The sequence below is a fragment of the Lepidochelys kempii genome, chromosome 1 (assembly GCF_965140285.1).
Source record: "Lepidochelys kempii isolate rLepKem1 chromosome 1, rLepKem1.hap1, whole genome shotgun sequence".
Classification (NCBI taxonomy): Eukaryota; Metazoa; Chordata; order Testudines; family Cheloniidae; genus Lepidochelys; species Lepidochelys kempii.
Window position 1 is genome coordinate 218,903,247 of NC_136380.1, and position 19,253 is coordinate 218,922,499.

Sequence of the window (19,253 nt, forward strand, 5' to 3'; positions counted from 1 at the left end):
AGCTGGGCGCCGACAAGTGTCAAAAATGGCATCACGGGGCTCCATGATTTGTGGGTCTCGGTGACTCCAGAGCCAATGTGCTCAGTTTACAAGTAACAAGAGACGTATTTTTAACTGCGAGCCTGTCAGATTCAGCCTGGGATCTGAGAGTTTGAGCTAGGCTCTTCCCTTCTCATCCCCCCTTCCCCTGCATTGTTGATGTCCTCAGCGAGTCCCTAAACCCTGGTATCACTAAGCCCTGCTCTTCAAAACTTACGAGTCGAGCCCCCACAAGCTGAGACTGGCTCTCAAATCATGAGATTTTTTAAACCTTAACAGCTAGTGGGGTCGCTGCACCCTGGCTTCTGCACCACCAATGGTGAGGCGTCAAGCTCCTCTCCACAGCCAGCACTGGTTTTCCAGGGAGAGCCGGGAGCTGCCCTGGATCTCCTGACTCCAGGCGCTGGGGCTTTACGCAGACCCCTGTGACAGCCAGGCTCAGGCTGTAGGCCCCACCCCTGCGCGCAAAGGGCAGGTGGGGCTGGAGAGGTGACCCCCACCCCTTGGCCTGGGGGCGGGGGGGAAGGGAGGACAGCTCGGCCCCCGCCCTCCCCTGGCTGCGGGACTCCAAGAGCCCGGCTCTGCTGCCCCCGCCCGACCACAGGCTGGAACCGAGTCTTTCAGGGACCGGCCCGTCACGTGATTACGCCTCGCTTTCTCCCCCACCCTCGGTGCGCTTTTTGAGCCCGTGGAGCCTCCGTAGCACCCCCATGGTCATAGAGAGCCGGAGCGTCGGCCCGCCCAAGAGAGAGAGAGAGACCATCTCTATGGTCGCCGGGGAGATGCGGTCGGTCAGTTATGTGCAGCGGGTGGCGCTCGAGTTCAGCGGGAGCCTCTTCCCCCACGCCATATGCCTGGGAGACGCCGATAACGATACGGTACCCAGAGGCGTCGGGGCTTGGAGTCTAAGGCGGAGAGGGTGATGTACAGGGCGCATGCGCGGGAGGGTCGGGCGAGCGCGCGAACAGCTGTGGGAATCGGTCGGAGGAGTGGGCGGGGTCTGGCTCGGTATTTGCATAAGGGGTTCTGCCCGCGGGGGCCGCGTGGTGCGCCCCCTGGTGCTGCCCTGCGCTGGGCACCCTCCCTGCGCTGCGCTGCTCGGTGCTGCCTTCCCTCTGCTGCCCTCCCCCGGCGCCCTCCTTGCGCTGCCTTCCCCTGGGTGCTTGGTGCTGGCTTCCCCCTGGCACCCTCTCTGCACTGCCCTCCCCCTGGCACCTGCTGACTGTGAGAGCTGACACCCTCTTGGCATGAGTGGGGCTGCACTGGTTTACACAGTTCACATTTGGACCATTATTTCCACACCTTTAAGGGTTAGAGACGAGTTCTGGAGTACGAGGTGGCAGCCTCAACACAAATCCTGTGCCGCCCCAGTTTGACCGGGGTCAGACCGCAGCAGTGCAAACCCTTGGTCTGGTCACAGGAACGCCGTTCAAACACTCCTGTTCCTCTCATCTAATATGGAGCAAACAAACCCTACTGCAGTGGGGTACTTTGGTCAGCTGCCACCATGAGGCTCCCTGAGTGAAATTTGTGACCACCAGCCTTGATTATTACAACTCCTATTCAGGAACAAAGCCACTGACCCTGAAAACACTCACTTCGTACAAAATGCAGGAGCTTATCCACTTAGCAACACAGGTCATCGTGAACATGTAATTTGTTTCCCTACTTAAACACAAACTATCTGTTCTAATCAAAACTATAGAAGGCAGTGGCTTCATTTGGCAACTAATGGTCACCGCCCTCTGTGACGGGTTGGATCACAGAAACCCCCTTGGGAGTGCCACCTGATGTGCCAAGACTACATCTGCTCCTGTTTTCCTGTCCTGTCAGCTTAGGACTTCAGTGCCCTGCCTGGTTTGAGCCAGACCCGCTAGCCTGCTGCAAACCCAGACCCAGGTCTGAACCAAATCCCCTAACAGCTGTAGGCTTAACTGAAAGCAATTTGAGAAGTGTTCTTGCCTTTAACACTCAGGTGCCCAACTCCCAATGGGGTCCAAACCCCAAATACATCTGTTTTACCCTGTATAAAGCTTATACAGGGTAAACTCATAAATTGTTTTCCCTCTATAACACTGATAGAGAGGTATGCACAGCTATTTGCCCCCCCTCCAGGTATTAATACATACTCTGGGTTAATTAATAAGTAAAAAGTGATTTTATTAAATACAGAAAGTAGGATTTAAGTGGTTCCAAGTAATAACAGACAGAACAAAGTGAATTACCAAGCAAAATAAAATAAAACACACAAGTATATGTCTAATCAAACTGAATACAGATAAAACCTCACCAGTTCCAGTAAGCTCTCTTTTACAGACTAGTCTCCTTCTAGTCTGGGTCCAGCAATCACTCACACCCCCTGTAGTTACTGTCCTTTGTTCCAGTTTCTTTCAGGTATCCTTGGGGGTGGAGAGGCTCTCTCTCTAGCCAGCTGAAGACAAAATGGAGGGGTCTCCCAGGGGTTTAAATAGACTTTATCTTGTGGGTAGAGACCCCCTCCTCTCTCCTATGCAAAATGGAGTTTTGGAGTCACCTGGGCAAGTCACATGTCCATGCGTGACTGAGTTCCTTACCAGCCAAGCCACATTCCTGGGAAAGCCCAGATGTGGATTGGCGTCTCCAAGTTCATTGTTGGCTTAAGGGCTTCTTGACTGGACACTTACTGAGAATAGTCTTTTCTCAGGAAGCTGACCAACTGCTTCACTAAAACCTACTCAGAATCAAACAAGTACACAGGCAAAATTCATAACTTCGAATACAAAAATGATACATGCATACAAATAGGATTAATAGATTCAGTAGATCATAACCTTTACAGAGATATGTTACATGGCATATGTAGCATAAAACTCATTCTAGTTATGTCATATATACATTCATAAGTATATTTTCATAAAACCTTATGGGGGGCACCGTCACACCCTTTCTAAGCAATAGTTATATTTTGCTCGTGGAAATTATACTGAGCAAATTCCTAGCATAATGCAATACACATAACTGGACGGGGCCAGGAGAGCTTGTAGGGAATGGCCAGCCCCAGGAGATATTTTTGAAATCCCTGCCACTTGGTGTATTCTAGTCCATTCCAAAGGCATAAGTATTATTTGTTTATATTACAGTAGTGCTGATAGGCCCCAACTGAGATCAGAGCTCCTTGGTGCTGAGTGTTGTACATGAGAAAGAGACAGTTCCTGTCTCAAAGAGCTTACACTCTAAACAGAGAGCGGGAGGGGAAACTGAGGCACAAAGCAACAAAGTGACTTGCACAAGGTCACACAGTACATCAGTTGTAGAATCCCGCTCTTCTGAGTCCCACTCCAATACACTGGACAAATGTTTTATAAAGCATTTTTAACAGCTCCAAGGATGTAATCTCTGATGGGGCTTGTCAGGGTTCCCTCCCCACTCTGAACTCTGGGGTACCGATGTGAGGACCAGCATGAAAGACCCCCTAAACTTATTTCTACCAGCTTAAGTTAAAACTCCCCCAAGGCACAAATCCCTTATTGTCCTTGGACGGTATTCGCTGCCACCACCAAGTGAGTTAGACAAAGATTCAAGGAAAAGAACCACCTGGAGTTCCTGTTCCCCAGAGTATTCCCCTGAAGCCCCTTCACCCCCTTTCCTGGGGAGGCTTGAGAATAATATCCTCACCAGTTGGTACAGGTGAGCACAGACCAAATCTCTGGGTTTTTAGGACTCTAAAACCAATCAGATTCTTTAAAAAAAAAACCAGACCTTTATTATAAAGAAAAAAAGTAAAAGAAGCACCTCTGTAAAATCAGGATGGAAGGTATTTTACAGGGTAATCAGATTCAAAACACAGAGGATTCCCCTCTAGGCAAAACTTTAAAGTTACGAAAAACAGGGATAAACTGCCCTCTAAGCATAGGGAAAATTCACAAGCTAAAACAAAAGATACTCTAACACATTTCCTTGCTATTACTTACTATTCCTGTAATTTAGATGTATCATTCAGTAGGAGCTGGATTACTTGCTTGGTCTCTCTCTTTGTCTCCCAAGAGAACACACACAGAGCACAAAAACAAAGCTCCCCCCTTCCCCTCCCCCCCAGATTTGAAAGTATCTTCTTTCCCCATTGGTCCTTCTGGTCAGGTGCCAACTAGGTTAATTGAACTGATTAACCCCTTACAGGTAAGGGGATTCTGCACCTCTGGCCAAGAGGGATTTTATATTACTGCATACATAAAGGTTGTTACCCTTCCCTTTATATTTATGACAGGGCTGATTTAACAATGTCCAGGGAGGGACAGGGAAATCTTCCCTGATAGTTGAATTTGAATAAGGGGCTCCAGGGAACCCCCTTAACCACTACACTATCCGTTGGAATAGAATGTTGTCTTTTATCTTATGTCTCTACTGCTGCTGCTCTTCCCTCCTTCTCCTGTTATCTCTGATCTCCCCTTTTCTCTCTTCTTTTCCATTTTCTGCTTCCTGTTTTGCAGCTTTACATCTGAATTCTGGTTTCTTTTTCCCTCCTGGGGATGATGAGGGTGGGTGTGAATTTCCCATCATTAACATTCTTCCCTTTTCTCCAGCTGAACGAGCTAGTGGTGGGGAACACCAACGGGAAACTCTGCGTGTACAAGAATGACGATAGCAAGCCCTGGGCCGTGCGCTCCTGCCAAGGAATGGTCTGTTGGGGCAGAGTTTGCCACTCCTCTGCGTTCTTTGGAGCCTGTGCTGTTTGTTTGCCTGGAATGCCATGTGGGAATGGAAAGCCTTCAGAGAAGAAGGCATCAGGGCTGGTCCTGAGGCCCTGCACAATTGCATCAGAGACCCTGCTCCCCGCCCCAATCCTGGGCTCTCACACTCTGGGCAAGCAGTACTGTCCAAAGTGCTGAACAGCCACTCAAGAGAAAGTTCTTGTTCCCTCCTCCATCCTCATCCTTTCCCCCGTGTGCAGAGGGTTTTGCCCCCAAGCTCTGCGTGGGAAGGCCAGGTTCTGCCATTGGGCCTGGCCTCACTCCTTTGCCTGAAGGAGTGAGGTTAGACAGGTCCTCAGCCAGAGGGATGCTGACTTTGAGGACGATCCTGAGGGCTGAAGGATCACTAGTGCAGGCTTAGCCCAAAGTATTGATGTATGTTTTCTTTGCTCCTTCTTGGTTTCTGAAGTCCCTCTCTTTTCTTGCAGCTCACCTGCGTTGGCGTTGGGGACGTGTGCAATAGAGGAAAGGTGAGGGCATTTGGCTCCCCCGCAGCAATACTCACACTGGAGGAGGGAGATTGACCTTTGACATGTGCAGTTGTTTGGGGTTGCAGCACGTTTTAAGTGGGGAGGAGAGTCCCCCAGGTTCTTTTGCCGTACAGCTCTTCCCGGGTTCTGAGAGAGCTAGCACTGCTACTGGTTTAAACATTGTCCCTCAATTAATGTCCTGTATGAGCCACAGACCGGCCTGATGAGTAAGCAAACCAACACCTTACTAGGGAAGTGACCTGCCAATGACTAGTGCATCTAACCTGTATGGGCATGTTTGACCCTGGAGTGTCCCACCCGATCCTCATGTGTACTACTTGACTGTGCTGGGCCCTGTGGTGCAGCTGTTGCCTGCCTGCCATTCACTTGTGTGCACTTAAACTGGCCCTTGCAAAGACTGAGATGCAGAGCAGCCCAAGCGCCATTGCAGACTCCAGTCCGTGTAATAAGACAGCTCTTGCTGGGCCATTATCTGGGAGAATTAAACCTGGACCTCTGGATCCCATCATCTAAACTCACGTTCTATGGCTTAAGTGCTATAGCAGCCTCATGAACCATTATACACTAGAGAGAGAGAGTGTCACACTATGTGAGTGTGATGAATAGGAAGGGACTGTGACAGTTGAAGACTTAGGCCTGGTCTGCACTAAAAAGTTAGGTCGACCCAGCTGTGTTGCTTACGGGTGTGAAAAATTCAACCCCCTGAGCGATGTTGTTAAGTTGACCTAAATCTTGGGGAGGTAGATTACCTACACCAATGGGAGAAGCCCTCCTGCCAGCTTAGGTAGCATACACTAGATGCTCTTGTTATACCAATAAAATAAAAACCAGCAAGATCTTATTGAAGGGAAAAAGACAAAATACCACATTTATTGTGAATACAGAAAGAATCATAGTAAGCAGTTAATCATAGCTATAACATTCCATTCAATCTCATATTTATTCACACATTCATTCATACAAACACACACACAGGTTCTGCAAAGTTGTTATCATAGTTACCAGCCTTAGAGTTGCTCATGCCAAGCCACTGGCCAGGTGGCCTGGACATGAGGAGGGAGCAGGGCCTTGTCAGTTGCTCATCTGATGCTCCTGGAAGTTGGTTTGCAGAATCAGACCCCAAAGTTCTCACTTTTTAGAGTCTGTTTTTATAGGAATTTCTTCCTATGCCAGTCTATGGGAATTGCTTCATCATGCTGTTGCTGAATCAATCAGCAGAGAGCACATTCCTGACGGCTCCGTGCTGCTAGATGTTATCTTGTTCTTTGGTTCTCCCATTCTTGAGGCTGTTGGGTGGATTCTAGTCTGCTGTCCGGGGATCCTTTGGTTATTTCCACTTGACGCCTTCTTCAGCCGATGGACACTGGATTCTTAGGCTGGCACCTCCCTGATCATTCGGTTATTATCCACACCAAGGATCCTTCCACATACATCCTCTCTCTCTATTTTAATCACAATTGTTAATACAACAAAAGGGCGGGGATGCTGGGTTGTTACAGAGTATTGCTTTGAGTCTCTCTCTGTGAATTGCTTCGAGAACAGACTCTGTCTTAGAATGTACTAACGCAATTAGCAACTTGCAAGTTTCACACAGAGAGGGAGCGAAACAGTACCAAAAACCAAGAGACCTCTTAATTAGTAATACCCTGGAATTTAAACTATGGGGAATCAAACTCATTTGTGATTTTAATACAGAACTTCTGTAATATGATCCACCACTCTAGCGGTGCCACTGCTCTAGCGTTTCAAGTGCAGGCAAGCCCTTGGTCTGGCAAAGGTGACCAAGACGGTTGGATGCTTTGGCTCTGCTGCACTGCTCTGTTCTTTCCAGACATCTCTCTGTGAGTGCGAGCTGGCTCTGGCGCAGTAGCCCTGCACTGACCACACCTAGCCAAACACTAACAATTGGCCCTGCAGACAGAGCTCGCAGTGTAGTCACAGTTCATCTTGATGGCCCTGCCCTTGCCCCCATGGGGGACTGTTGCAGGCAATCTCACCACCTCTTCTATTGATTCAAGGACTCCCCTCTCCTCTCAGAATCTGGTGGTTGCCGTGAGTGCCGAGGGCTGGTTTCATCTGTTTGACCTGACTCCTCCACCCTCAAAGCATCCAGATGCGTCTGGCCACCATGAACCCCCACTGGCAGATGAGCAGAAGCCGGTGTTCAAGCAGCACATTCCTGCCAACACCAAGGTCATGCTGATCAACGACATTGGTGAGTATGTGGGATAGAAGGGGGCAGAGCAGGAGCTCAAGCACATGGCGATGGTAAGAGTAGAACAGGTGCAAGGGGCTCAGCAGGGCAGTGCATGTACCAGGACATGAGGGAAGCAGGAACCCAACCCATCTTAGCCCTAGAAGAGAGGAGAGAAGATCTTGGGGCTTTTGGGGTGCTGCAGTTCATGAGCTGTTGGGGAGCTAGGAGGTCTGAGATTTTTCTAAGGTGCCCTTCACTGTGGTATCTGAGCCCGAAGGATCTTTGGGATCATGGTACAGCGGACGCTTGTGTGACTCTGTGCTAAGTGTGCCTGCAGGCAGTGGGACTGTGATGCCTTGATGGAAGCCATTGTTGTCTCCCTGTGTCCCCTGCAGATGGAGATGGGAAGTTCGAGCTGGTGGTGGGTTACACGGACCGTGTGGTGCGAGCCTTCCGCTGGGAGGACCTGTCTGAGAGCTCCGACCACATCACCGGCCAGCTGGTGCTGCTGAAGAAGTGGCTGCTGGAGGGGCAGGTAGGAAGCAGGGTGCCCTAGATGGAGGTATGTTGAGTATGGACTTCAGGAGCTAGGTCTCCCAAAGAGCAGAGCCCTCCAAAGGAAGAGGAGCCAAGCCCCAGTCTTCTGAACAAAAGATCAGCAATGGGTGCGTCAGGAGTGAATTTCCCCCCCAGGGTTTGTGCGGTGTGTGCAGGGCAGCTGACAAGTGCAGGTGATTGGGTGTCCAGTCAGCTGCTTTAACCTTGCTCTGCTCTCCCTGAATCTAAGGTTGCCAACCCTCCAGGATTGTCCTGGAGTCTTTAATTAAAGATTATGTCATGTGATGAAACCTCCAGGAATACAGCCAACCAAAACTGGCAACCCACTATAGTGTTTCCATTCTCTTTTGGGGAAAAAGGATTGTGTCTCCCAACATGGGACTGGACATGTCATCTCCTTTGTTGAACTCAGTTCAATGCCTGTCGACTTTCTGGCAGAAACCTGCTTTTCCAGAGAGCCTGTTGCCTTGGGGGTGATTGGGGACACACTCTCTCTCTCACACTCACGCAAACACACACACTCTCTCCCTCTCTCCCTCCCTTTGGGAAGTGTACAGTCCTTCCACTCACAATCCTGCTTACTGTTCCTGGGCTGGTGCAGGTGGACAGCCTCTCTGTGAACCCGGGCCCTGATGGTGCCCCCGAGATGATGGTGTCCCAGCCGGGCTGTGGGTACGCTATCCTGCTCTGCACCTGGAAGCCGGACCAGCAGCCCCTAGCAGAGGGAGGAGACAGCTCTGCAACCAGCAGGTGGGCGTTAGGATCCAATGGGACAGACAGAGGTGCAGTTTTACAGACCTGCCACAAGGAGGCATGGTTGCACCACATTCTGATTGATGATTACACTCCATCTGCCCCCTTTACTTTGCATCCTCCTTCACTGCCTGCCCTCCTACTCCTACCCCTGTTCTGGGAGCATCCACGTGCTGTAAGCCCATCTATCTTCACCCCCAAAACCCTGGTGCTTGAGTGCTCCCTGCTTTGCTCTGCTATGGACTGAACGCTCTGGCTCTGCTCCCTGCATCATGCGTTTGCGTGCCGGGCAAGGAGGTTCCACTGGGGTGTGGAGGAAATGGCTTGCAAGATCCAAAAGTAGTTGGGGAAGCTTGGGTGCTGAGTTGACGGAAGTGGATGGAAGCCAAGTGAATGCCAAGATAAGGGGAGGGAGGCTCATTGGGGGCCTGATCAGTGGGAGGGGGAGCCAGTAGGAAGCCCAGTCAGCCCTCTGAATCTACAGCCCCAAGGTGGGACTTTTCTCTTGTGGTTTTTATTGTTGTTGTCCATGCTCCCAGAGGTGTCAAAAGGAAGCTTTATAAATTGAATCCTGGGAGTTAAACAGAAAAGCCCCATTCGTTCATCCAGTCTGTCTCCTTGGGACCAGGGCAGGCTTGTTCCCTCCAGAACCTTCTTGTGTCCTACCTAGCCAATTTCCCAAGTGAATAAAAGGCCGCCTTATAATATAATCATTTCTCTGCTGTTCTGGGCCTCAGGCCTAGTCCCTGCCAGTGGCACACAATAGTCTAGTCTCCTGACGGCTGAAAGACTTTGGCCTCATTTCGATTGTTAGGTTTAGAGTGCAGATGCTGGGTGGTGTTGGTGACCCGGGATACACAAGAGGTCAGACGAGATGAACTGGTGGTCTCTTCTGGCCTTAAACTCTCTGACTCTATAGCGAGGGTGACTCTCAGGATCTTTCCTTTCCTTGTCTGAAAACTGGTATTCCCTTGGCTTTTCTGCTGTCTCTCAGCACCTTCTCAGGTGTCTAATTTTTTCCGCCAATATCATAGAATCATAGAAGATTAGGGTTGGAAGAGACCTCAGGAGGTCATCTAGTCCCACCCCCTGCTCAAAGCAGGACCAATCCCCAACTAAATCATCCCAGCCAGGGCTTTGTCAAGACGGGCCTTAAAAACTTCTAAGGATGGAGATTCCGCCACCTCCCGAGGTAACCCGTTCCAGTGCTTTCCTAATATCCAACCTAGACCTCCCCCACTGCAACTTGAGACCATTGCTCCTGGTTCTGTCATCTGCCACCACTGAGAACAGCCGAGCTCCATCCTCTTTGGAACCCCCCTTCAGGTAGTTGAAGGCTGCTATCAAATCCCCCCTCACTCTTTTCTTCTGCAGACTAAATAACCCTAGTTCCGTCAGCCTCTCCTCGTAAGTCATGTACCCCAGCCCCCTAATCATTTTCATTGCCTTCCGCTGAACTCTCTCCAGTTTGTCCAATATAACTGTGAGTGGTTCAGAAAGGCTCTTAGTTAATTCCTTCCCTCCCCATGATGCACGTATGCACTCAGATTTGTCACATAGGCCCTTCCCAGGTATTTATCAGCAAATAAATACAGTCAGGTAGTTGAAAACCCTGTGCTTTCTTAGTGACTGAAACATCCCCTCAATGGACTGATCTCCCCTGCCCATCTGCCCTGCTGGGACAGGAGGCAGTCTCCAGAAATCAGTGTGTGTAAAAATTCCTGCCCTGGGATTCAAGGTCAGTGACTAGGGAGCCGCTCCGGGATTCTCTCTGGCTGGAATCCCTAACCCTTTCCCCTCTTATCTCTCCCTTCTTTCTAGGGAGGCCCCAGTTCGGGATGTTATCCTTCACCAGACGTCTGGCAGGATTCATAACAAGAACGTTTCCACTCATCTAATTGGCAGCATTGGCCGAGGTAAGAGGCAGAGCCTGCAGCAGTGCACAGGGCTGAGACCATAGACTTCCAGCTATTGATTCTGTTGGATTCTGTTAGAGGATGGGGATGTCACATAACTAAATAAATAAATCCAGGAGCAAATCAGATTCCTGGAAGTGAATACCTAGCAGGTGGCCACAAAATTGGAGGGAAGCCTGGTCCACACTAGCCAGCTCCCAAATTACAGACTGGCCCCAGGACGTTACGATAGCTGAACAGTTTGCATTAGACCAGGGGTGGGCAAACTATGGCCGTGGGCTGGATCCGACCCGCCAGCTGTTTTAATCTGGTCCTTGAGCTCCCACTGGGGAGCGGGGTCTGGGGCTTGCTCTGCTTCGGCGCTCCAGATGGGGAGCAGGGTTGGAGGCCATTCCACGTGGCTCCTAGAAGCGGCGGCATGGCCCCGCTTTGGCTCCTACGCATAGGGGCAGCCAGGGGGCTCCACTCTGCATGCTGCCCCTGCCCCAAGTGCCACCCCCGCAGCTCCCATTAGCCAGGAACCACAGCCAATGGGAGCTACAGGGGTGGTGCCTGTGAACAGGGCAGTGTGCAGAGCCACCTGGCTGCATCTCCTCATAGGAGCCAGAGAAGGGACATGCCACTGCTTCCAGGAGCCGCCTGAGGTAAGTACCGCTTGGAGCCTGCACCCCTGAGCCCCTCCCCACGCCTGAACCCCCTGCCCCAGCCCTGATCCCCCTCTTGCCCTCTGAACCCCTCGATCCCAGCCCGGCACACCCGCCTACACCCCAAACTCCTAATTCACAGCCCCACCCTAGAGCCCACACCCCCAGCCAGAGCCCTCAGCCCCCCCTGCACCCCACTCCCCAGCCTGGAGCCCCCTCCTGCACCCTGAACTCCTCATTTCTTGTCCCACCCCAGAGCTCACATCCCCATCCAGAGCCCTCACCCCCTCCCGAACCGCAACCCCAATTTTGTGAGCATTTGTGGCCCGCCGTACAATTTCTATTCCCAGATGTGGCCCTTGGGGCAAAAAGTTTGCCCACCCCTGCATTAGACTCTTCTGTAGCCCCCATGCCCTGCCCTTTGCAGCTTCCTCCACTGGAGCCGCTCCCATCTCCCACCCAGTATAGCTTACTCCCATGCTAACATCGTCCTTGATCCCTGCTTTTGTGCAGCTGTCGCTCGTGCTCCCTGCTGCTCAGCCTGTGCCACCCTCGTGCCTTCACGTCAGCAGCTTCAATCCTGTCCACTGAGTCTGTTCATCTGCCACCCTCATTCTGCCGCACACATTCCCTCCTAGCAGCCCCTGTCCTACACCTCTGCCCAACTGTAGCCCACTTTTCCCTTACCCTGCGCAGCCCCAGTCCCATCCTGGGCAGTGTCCATGCTCCAGTCCTTGCGCAGTTGCACCTCCCATTTTGGTCTGTGTAGCCACCGTGTCCAACCTCTGGACAGCTGCAGGCTCCTCTTACCCCCTTCTGTGTAACCATCCCTCACACACAGCCACCGGCTCTCCTCTAGCTGCACGCACCTTCCTGCGTGCTCTGTGGGTTGGTCCTTGGCTCCCTCTCCTAGACTCCAGCCTAGCAGAGCTGCTGTAGACTCCCTCCTTCATGGGGGCCGTGCTCAAGGAGGCATGAATTGTCAGGGCAAGTCACATTCTCTTTTTCTCTACTGCTGCGCTTGCCCTGTGCGGGAGGGAGAGGGTTAACCCCAACCATGCTGTCTGAGGAAGGTGTGGGGTGCTTTGCGGAGCTGGAGCAGTGAGGGGTGCCTGCATCCTCAGCATCAAATCCTCCCTGATCTCAGCACGCAGGGCTCCCCTTCGGCCTGTCACGTTTTCAGCATCTCAAACACTGCTCCAAGTACTGGGAGCACCAGGACGTGAAATCAGTTATTTCACTGCATGCAAAGCCCCGGACCTTGTACTGATTGGTGGAGCCTGCTGGCAAAGGGAGACGTGCAGAACAAGGGGAGACAAGGATCCCTGGTGTCAGAGCAGTGCCAACTGCTAGGGGCTAAGGACCTACATTTTGTAAAGGGGCTTCAGGAAGTGGTTTCTGTCAGTACACATCTCGGCGTCCAGCCCTACCTGGCTTTCAGTATCACTTTACAAACCCTGATGTGACTGTACATGAGAATGTTGCTTATTTGACATGAGCTGTTACCCAAAAGAGAGTCTTGTCTCCCTGCTGGGGTGTGTGTAGTTAGCTAACACCCCCCTGCCCCCAGGCTGGCCAGCAAAGGTGCTGCAGTTCAGTGTCCCAGTCTCCCACAGTGAAGTTGTGTTCCTGCATAGTTACCTGGTGGCTGAGAGAAGGGGGAGCTACATATCAGCACTGGCTGGCTCTCGGGAAGCTACATATCAGCATGTAATCTGTGCAGTCCCCCAGTCAACTGGACCCTGCTTATCCTGTCACTGTCTTTTCAATGACAACTTGGTTTTTGGATATAAGTACTAGACACCCAGACAAAACAGCGTTGTGCCAGGCTGGGAGAACCACAAAGCAACGCTGTCTAGAAGCAGAGAGCTGGGTGCACCAAAGTTGCTCCTTGTGTCAGTAGCGGCTTCTCTGTAAAGTGGGTGTTAAACCTCAATCACTAGGCAATTGCGCACCCTTCTAGGGTGATTCTCCCCATGCGCACAGTAGGTGGCTTAGCAGTTACACCGGTTGGATCTGTAAGACAAGATGTGAGCTGCAGAAGGAAAGTGGCTGAGTCAAAATGGGCATCCTTAGCAAACTGCCCCGCACTTCCTCTCCAGCTGGGTGGCTGGGTAAAGATAGTGTAAGTGGCTGGTGTGATCCCAACAGCAGAGCTGGTCTCCAAGGGAACATCTACATAGCAAAAAAACCCCACGGGAGCGCGGCTTAGAGCCCAGGTCAGCTGACTCGGGCTAACGCTATGGCGTAAAAATAGATGGTTTCAGAGCCAGGCTCCATCCCGAGACCGAACATCTACACATCTATTTGTAGCCCCGTAGTGCAAACCCTGCAAGCCCGAGTCCGTTGATCCAGGCTCTGAGACTTGCTCCTGCAGATCTTTTTTCGCTGAGTAGATGTATCCCAAGGGACCCCACTCAGTTACAGTATTTAACAGTGCCAGTCTCCATGGTTAGATTCCCTGGAGAGACATATGCCCCTTTCATGCCACCCTCCTGGCATTGCCTTTTAAAAATAAAAGCATTGCCCAGCCTGCGGACGATGGGAATGGTGCTGTGTTTGCCTTTGTGTATCATGGCACTCAGTTACATGGGCACAGTATGTGAAAGTCACTGAGTAGCTGTGTCCAACCAGCCAATCAGCTGGTAAAGTGGGGCTCCCAAGCATCCAGCCAGTGCTTGTCAGGAGGGAGCAAGGCTGCTTTGCAGAGTGTTGCCCTACTGCAGACTTGGGGGGAACTTGGCAGTGGCGTGGGACTGAGAGCTTTTCCGGAGAGACAGCGTTCCTCTGCAGATTTGCTCAACGTTTGCCTTTGGGAGTGCTTTGTGCTCACTTTCCCATACAGCCAGCTGATCCTGTTCCACCTTGTGGCCTTCCCCACATGCCCCCAGCCGCAGCACCAGGCTGCATTCAAGGGCAAGGACAGGGGGGAGGGGACGTATATTTGCAAGGCCTCTCCTGCTCCCCAGCGGAGCTGCTGCCTGCACTTGTGCATTTCTGGAGAAACAAGGGAGTGTAAAAGAGGCGATTAAACCACAGGCACCCATGGACCTGTAGCTGCAGCTCACATTACATGGGGAATCCTAGGATCAGTGAGCAAAACCAGCCAGTCCCACTCCCACTTACATGTAAACTAGCTGTTTAAAATTCATTGCTTTGTAATAGCCAGGGATGCCCTACAAGGGAAGGAAAGAGATAAAGAAAATAGGATAGTAACAAGATGGTGAAAGTGTGGTAAATAACCATTATGCAAAGTTTGAAGGCTGGGCAGAAATGTCTCCTAACATCTCAGGCTAGATACCTTCAGGCCCTCCTGCAACACCAGTGCTATTCCACCTCCCAGTCTCTGTCCAAAGTCTGCCACATGTGTGGGTTGGCGATGGTATTGTGGAGCAACATTCAATAGTCCTTATTTACACAACGTCAGTGAGAGCAGAGTCAGACTCACTGTTGTTAGCTTGATGCAGGCCCTTTAACTAAGGGGCAATCTCCAGCTCAAGTTGTTAAGTCACAATTCTGGGGAGAAGTGGGGAGACAGTCAAGCGGGGCTCTTTGGGCGCTGACCACCCTCAGCCTCCCCTCTGTGGGCTTTGGGTAGCAACTCCAGCTGAAGGGGGTGGACCATGTTAAAGGTTCCTCTTGAAACTGCCGCTGTCACAGAGCCCTTGAGAGGGAGACAGGCCAGGAGGGAAGGTCTCCCTCCTTGGCGGGGGGGGGGGGTAGGGGGAGAAGAGATGCCAATCCAGGCTTCTCTGGGCCTTGTGATCAGTGGCTAGGAGTGGGCAGGACTGTGTGTAATAGCAGATCAAAATACTGGCCAAGCCCAGGGAGAGGAATCAGAAAGGGGGGATGCAAAAGGCCAGAAACTGCAACAAGGACCCTCAGCTTGGGAGGGTAGATTCACTGAACCCCTTCCTTTCCCCTTCACCCTCTGTGGTGTTTTCAGCTGGTCCTCCCCCTCCAAAGAGTCAGAGGAGATTGTACCACAGTGACCCATCCCTCCAGGAGAGCAGGGGAAGCAGATTCCTCTAGCTTGTCACACCCTGCCTGACCACAGCCCTGGTGCTCCATATAGAGGGGGAGAAGGCGATCGGGATGGTGGGCCGACGGTGAGAGATTAGGGAGGCTACAGCCAAATGTTGCTGCTGAGATCTGGGCTAGACAGCGGCATGAATGACATGTGCTTCTGTTCTGTGTCTGCAGGCTGCACTAAAGCGGATGCTGGCTCGGGCCTCTTTGCCCTCTGCACTCTGGACGGTAAGCCCCACTGCTGCCCTTGGATCAAGGGAAGAGGAAAGAAGGGATTGCCAGGGTGTAGCAGAGGCCAGGGCTGCCCGGGGGGTAAAGTAGGGCAATTTGCCCCGGGCCCTGAGCCCCGCAGACGGCGGGGGCAATTTCGGCGGCAATTTGGCGGCAGATCTTTCAGTCCCTCTCTTCCTCGTTGGGGGCACTTCAGCAGCAGCTCAATTGCTCTGCTTCAGTCTTCTGTGGCAATTCGGCAGCTGGTCCTCCTGCCCTCTTCTTTTTTGGGTTTTTCTTTTTTTATTTTCCTTCGCCGCTTGGGGCAGTAAAACTAGCTTTTTTTTGTGGAAGGGGCCCTGGAAATTGCTTTGCCCCAGCCCCCCTGAATCCTCTGGGCAGCACTGGCTGAGGCCTGTTACCACTCCAGAGCAGAAGCATGGGGGTAGTTCTAAGGGCACACCGGAGGCTCAGTGCTACTGGATTTGGGATGGGATGGAATCAGGCCTCTGAAGTACCCTTAGAGCAGTGATATTCAGACTGAGCCTCGGGAGCCGCAAGTGGCTCATGTGTCTCCTGTATGATTTAATTATTAACCAATCAGGATGCTTTTATGATGTTATTAACCAATTAAGTTATCAACTTGCGCAAAGTTATTGACTTATTTGCTGTGAGAATAATATACGCTAAATATTTCCCCGTCATACTGTTCAAATATGAAAAGTCCTATAGTAAGTGATACAATGAATTCACACTACTCTGGCTGTTTTGGGTAATATTGATCACTACTTTGGCTCGTGAACCACTGAGGTCTGAGTAGCACTGCCTTCGAGACATGCAGGAGGATTTGGCCGTCGAGGCTGTTGCGCTGGCATTATTCCTTGTCCTCATCTCAAATACATGCTTTCATGTGAGTATGTTATGGGGAGAGGGCTAAAGGTCCCCACCCCTCCCTGCACAGGCCTTTGCTCTTGTGCCCACAGGAGCTGAGAGAAGAGGCATCACCAGAGAGCCAAGCTCTGATTCAGCCAGGTGTGTGAGCACAAGGCCAACTCTAAGCACGTGAGCAGTCCCATTGAAGCTAGGCATGTGCTCCAGTTTCTTGCTGAATCAAGGCCTTGCTCCAGGGGTTTGTTCTCTACAGGGAAACGGAAATGTTTTTTCTCAATGAATTATTCCTAGCAGTCGTCTGCACTTCGCTAGTGGGCACCTTGCGTCCATGGGTTTCAAAGCACCTTATAAAGATTAATTGCTGAAGCCACGCAAAGCTGCCGAGGGAGGGAAGTATTAAATCCACTTCACAAATAGACAAACTGCGCTCTGGAGAGGGCAGGTGACTTGCCTAAAATCAAACAGCAGGTTCTTAGGAGAGGTGAGACTAAGAACCCAGATATCCCCTGACTCCCAATCCACTGCTCTAACACTCCCTGTGTGAGACGCCAACATTAACAGAATTTAATGGTCAGGATCACCAATGTTGTTAGATGTTCGGCTGCATGTGTGTGTTTTCCCTGTGTGCTGTCCCAGCCCTGCACAGACAGCTGGCGCAGCAGATCTCAAGCGAACTGCTCAATGACCACAAGATCCATTAAGGTACGAAGGCACCCAGCCAGGTTTATTGTCGACGAAGCAAAGTAATAGTACCTGGCAGACTCTATGAGGATACTAAAACACGTATGCCCATGACAATGGACGCAGCTCAGTCAGTGGCGGGACTTTCCACTGCCCCCTAGGCTGGCCAAAGACACTCCTTTTGAGACACCATTTTATATATCCGTATAAACAAGTTACATATTGCCCCTTTAACATAGTTAGTTGATACCCTCTGACGTAGCCAGTTACCAACCATCACCTTATACATTTCTATTTATTACACTGTTATCCTGACCTTATATTTAGGAGGGGTCAATGTGTTCCTGTTATTTTTGGGGAATGTTTTTGTACCATCATTGATATTGGGATGTTCTGGTACCACTTTTTTGGACTGCGTTTCATGAGCACTCTGTGCCTAGCACTGTTTAGGAATGTTTTTGCAATAGCCGCCCTGTTCTGGCCAGGTTATGTGAGCTTGCAAGCAGGCAGCGCCTGTCATTTGCTGACAGCCTGACTTCTGCTAACTTTGCTTTATATCAGCAAAGCTTGCCCGCTACTTTAGCTCAGGCCTCATACCAGGCCTCTCATACACGGGCTTATATTTTAGGCTCTCTTCTACTACATTGGCATACTTCCAAGTCCATTTGCGCACTAAGCTGAAATGCCATACAAATAATGCCATCTCTGAAAGCCTCTGGAAAAGAGCAGGGAGGCATGTTCCTGACACTCTTTGCAGTGGTTGGGTTGCTGCCAAAAGCAGCAAGGTAAATGAAGTCGTGGCAGAGGCAGTGGTGTGTAGTGGACTGAGCATGGGCCTGGGAGCCAGGTTTCCCTTGTCATGTCCCCTGTGATAAAGAAGAGACAGGATTCAGGTGTGATAAATAGAAAGGGAGGGGATTCTGTATTGAAGCTTTTGGATACAGACAGGATCCTGTGATTCTCGCTGGCTCTTTAGGCAGTTCACCAGTCTGGGAGCTAAAGTCACTGTGCAGGGTCTCCCTAAATCCTGGCCGAGCCCAGCAGTCATGGAAGAGACGTGCTGACTATGCTATGGTCCTGAGTTCTAATCCTGGCTTTACTACTGACTTGTGTGGCCTTGGGCAACTCCCTTAACCTCCCTCAGACTCAGTGTCCCCCTCTGTAAAGTGGGGCTAATGATACTTACTGACTCCACAGGGTGTTGTGAGAATTAATTAGTGTTTATTCCGTGCTTTGTCTCACAGACACACCTCCTCTGTGAGTCACAATCTCCTAGCAACATCCCTGTGCCAGCTACAGCAATTGCTGACATGGGAGAGAAATGTTAGGAAAGTATCAAGTGTGTTTTAGCTTCTCTTAATGTAATTTGGCAGCTGGGAACATAAAGGAGAGGCAGCTCCATGTGATCAGCCAGCTCTCTGCAGTCCCCAGCTAGAGCTCCCCAGATCCCCAGGGATCCATGGGTCACAGCTGGAGAACCTCTGGCATAAGCAGTGTCTGATTTGAGATGTTAGGGCTCATTGTGTGTCTGTATCTTATTCTGAGAAAGCATTTCAGTCCATTTCCCAGCTGTCTCAGAATTCAATCCAATTATCAGAGCTGCTGCCATTTTTCCTCTGAATCTCCAGCTACTGCTGACAAGCTAATGGGTCATCATCGTTTCCGGAGATGAGAGACAGCACTTTGTGTGTCAACCATAGCCTGCCCTACAGGGCTGCCTGTCCCTGGGAATTTGCAGATGGAAGCCTCTGGATGGGGCCCAGCACGTTGCTGGGGGACACTACGGTTCCCAGTGATATTCTCACAGGGTTAGGCTCTGCTGCATATCATAGGGATAGGGGATGTTGGCACGTCACCTTGCTTTGCTCTGAAGTCTGCTCAGCTATAAACAGAGTAAGCCTGTAATTCTTGAGGTGGCCTGGGCATATTCAAATGTCCTCCTCCCCAGGGTCAGAGCATGTTTGATTCAAATACTGAAAAGTACCCCTGGCAGCACAGCCCCCTCACTGCCCCCTCCCGCCCATTCCCTGCAGATCCAAGGCGCTAAATCCATGGTACGCCCACATCTTGAATACTGCGTACAGATGTGGTCTTCTCATCTCAAAAAAGATATATTG

The 19,253-nt window shown here is 51.1% G+C and overlaps 1 protein-coding gene across 4 annotated transcripts in view; it reads left to right on the forward strand.

Annotated features, from left to right (window-relative positions):
- The first annotated feature begins 689 nt into the window (after nt 1-689).
- ITFG2 (integrin alpha FG-GAP repeat containing 2) overlaps nt 690-19,253 on the forward strand; it is a 41,794-nt gene continuing 23,230 nt past the window's right edge. The window contains exons 1-8 of one of the 4 annotated variants that reach the window (XM_073314019.2): nt 690-917; nt 4,599-4,694; nt 5,195-5,236; nt 7,295-7,472; nt 7,850-7,989; nt 8,614-8,762; nt 10,587-10,681; nt 15,529-15,582. In XM_073314019.2, coding sequence (XP_073170120.1) covers nt 750-917; nt 4,599-4,694; nt 5,195-5,236; nt 7,295-7,472; nt 7,850-7,989; nt 8,614-8,762; nt 10,587-10,681; nt 15,529-15,582 — 922 coding nt within the window. In that variant the 5' untranslated portion in view covers nt 690-749. Of the gene's footprint in view, nt 918-4,598; nt 4,695-5,194; nt 5,237-7,275; nt 7,473-7,849; nt 7,990-8,613; nt 8,763-10,586; nt 10,682-15,528; nt 15,583-19,253 lie in introns of all 4 variants that reach the window. The other 3 variants (XM_078849079.1, XM_078849084.1, XM_078849082.1) reach the window with 3 other exon arrangements.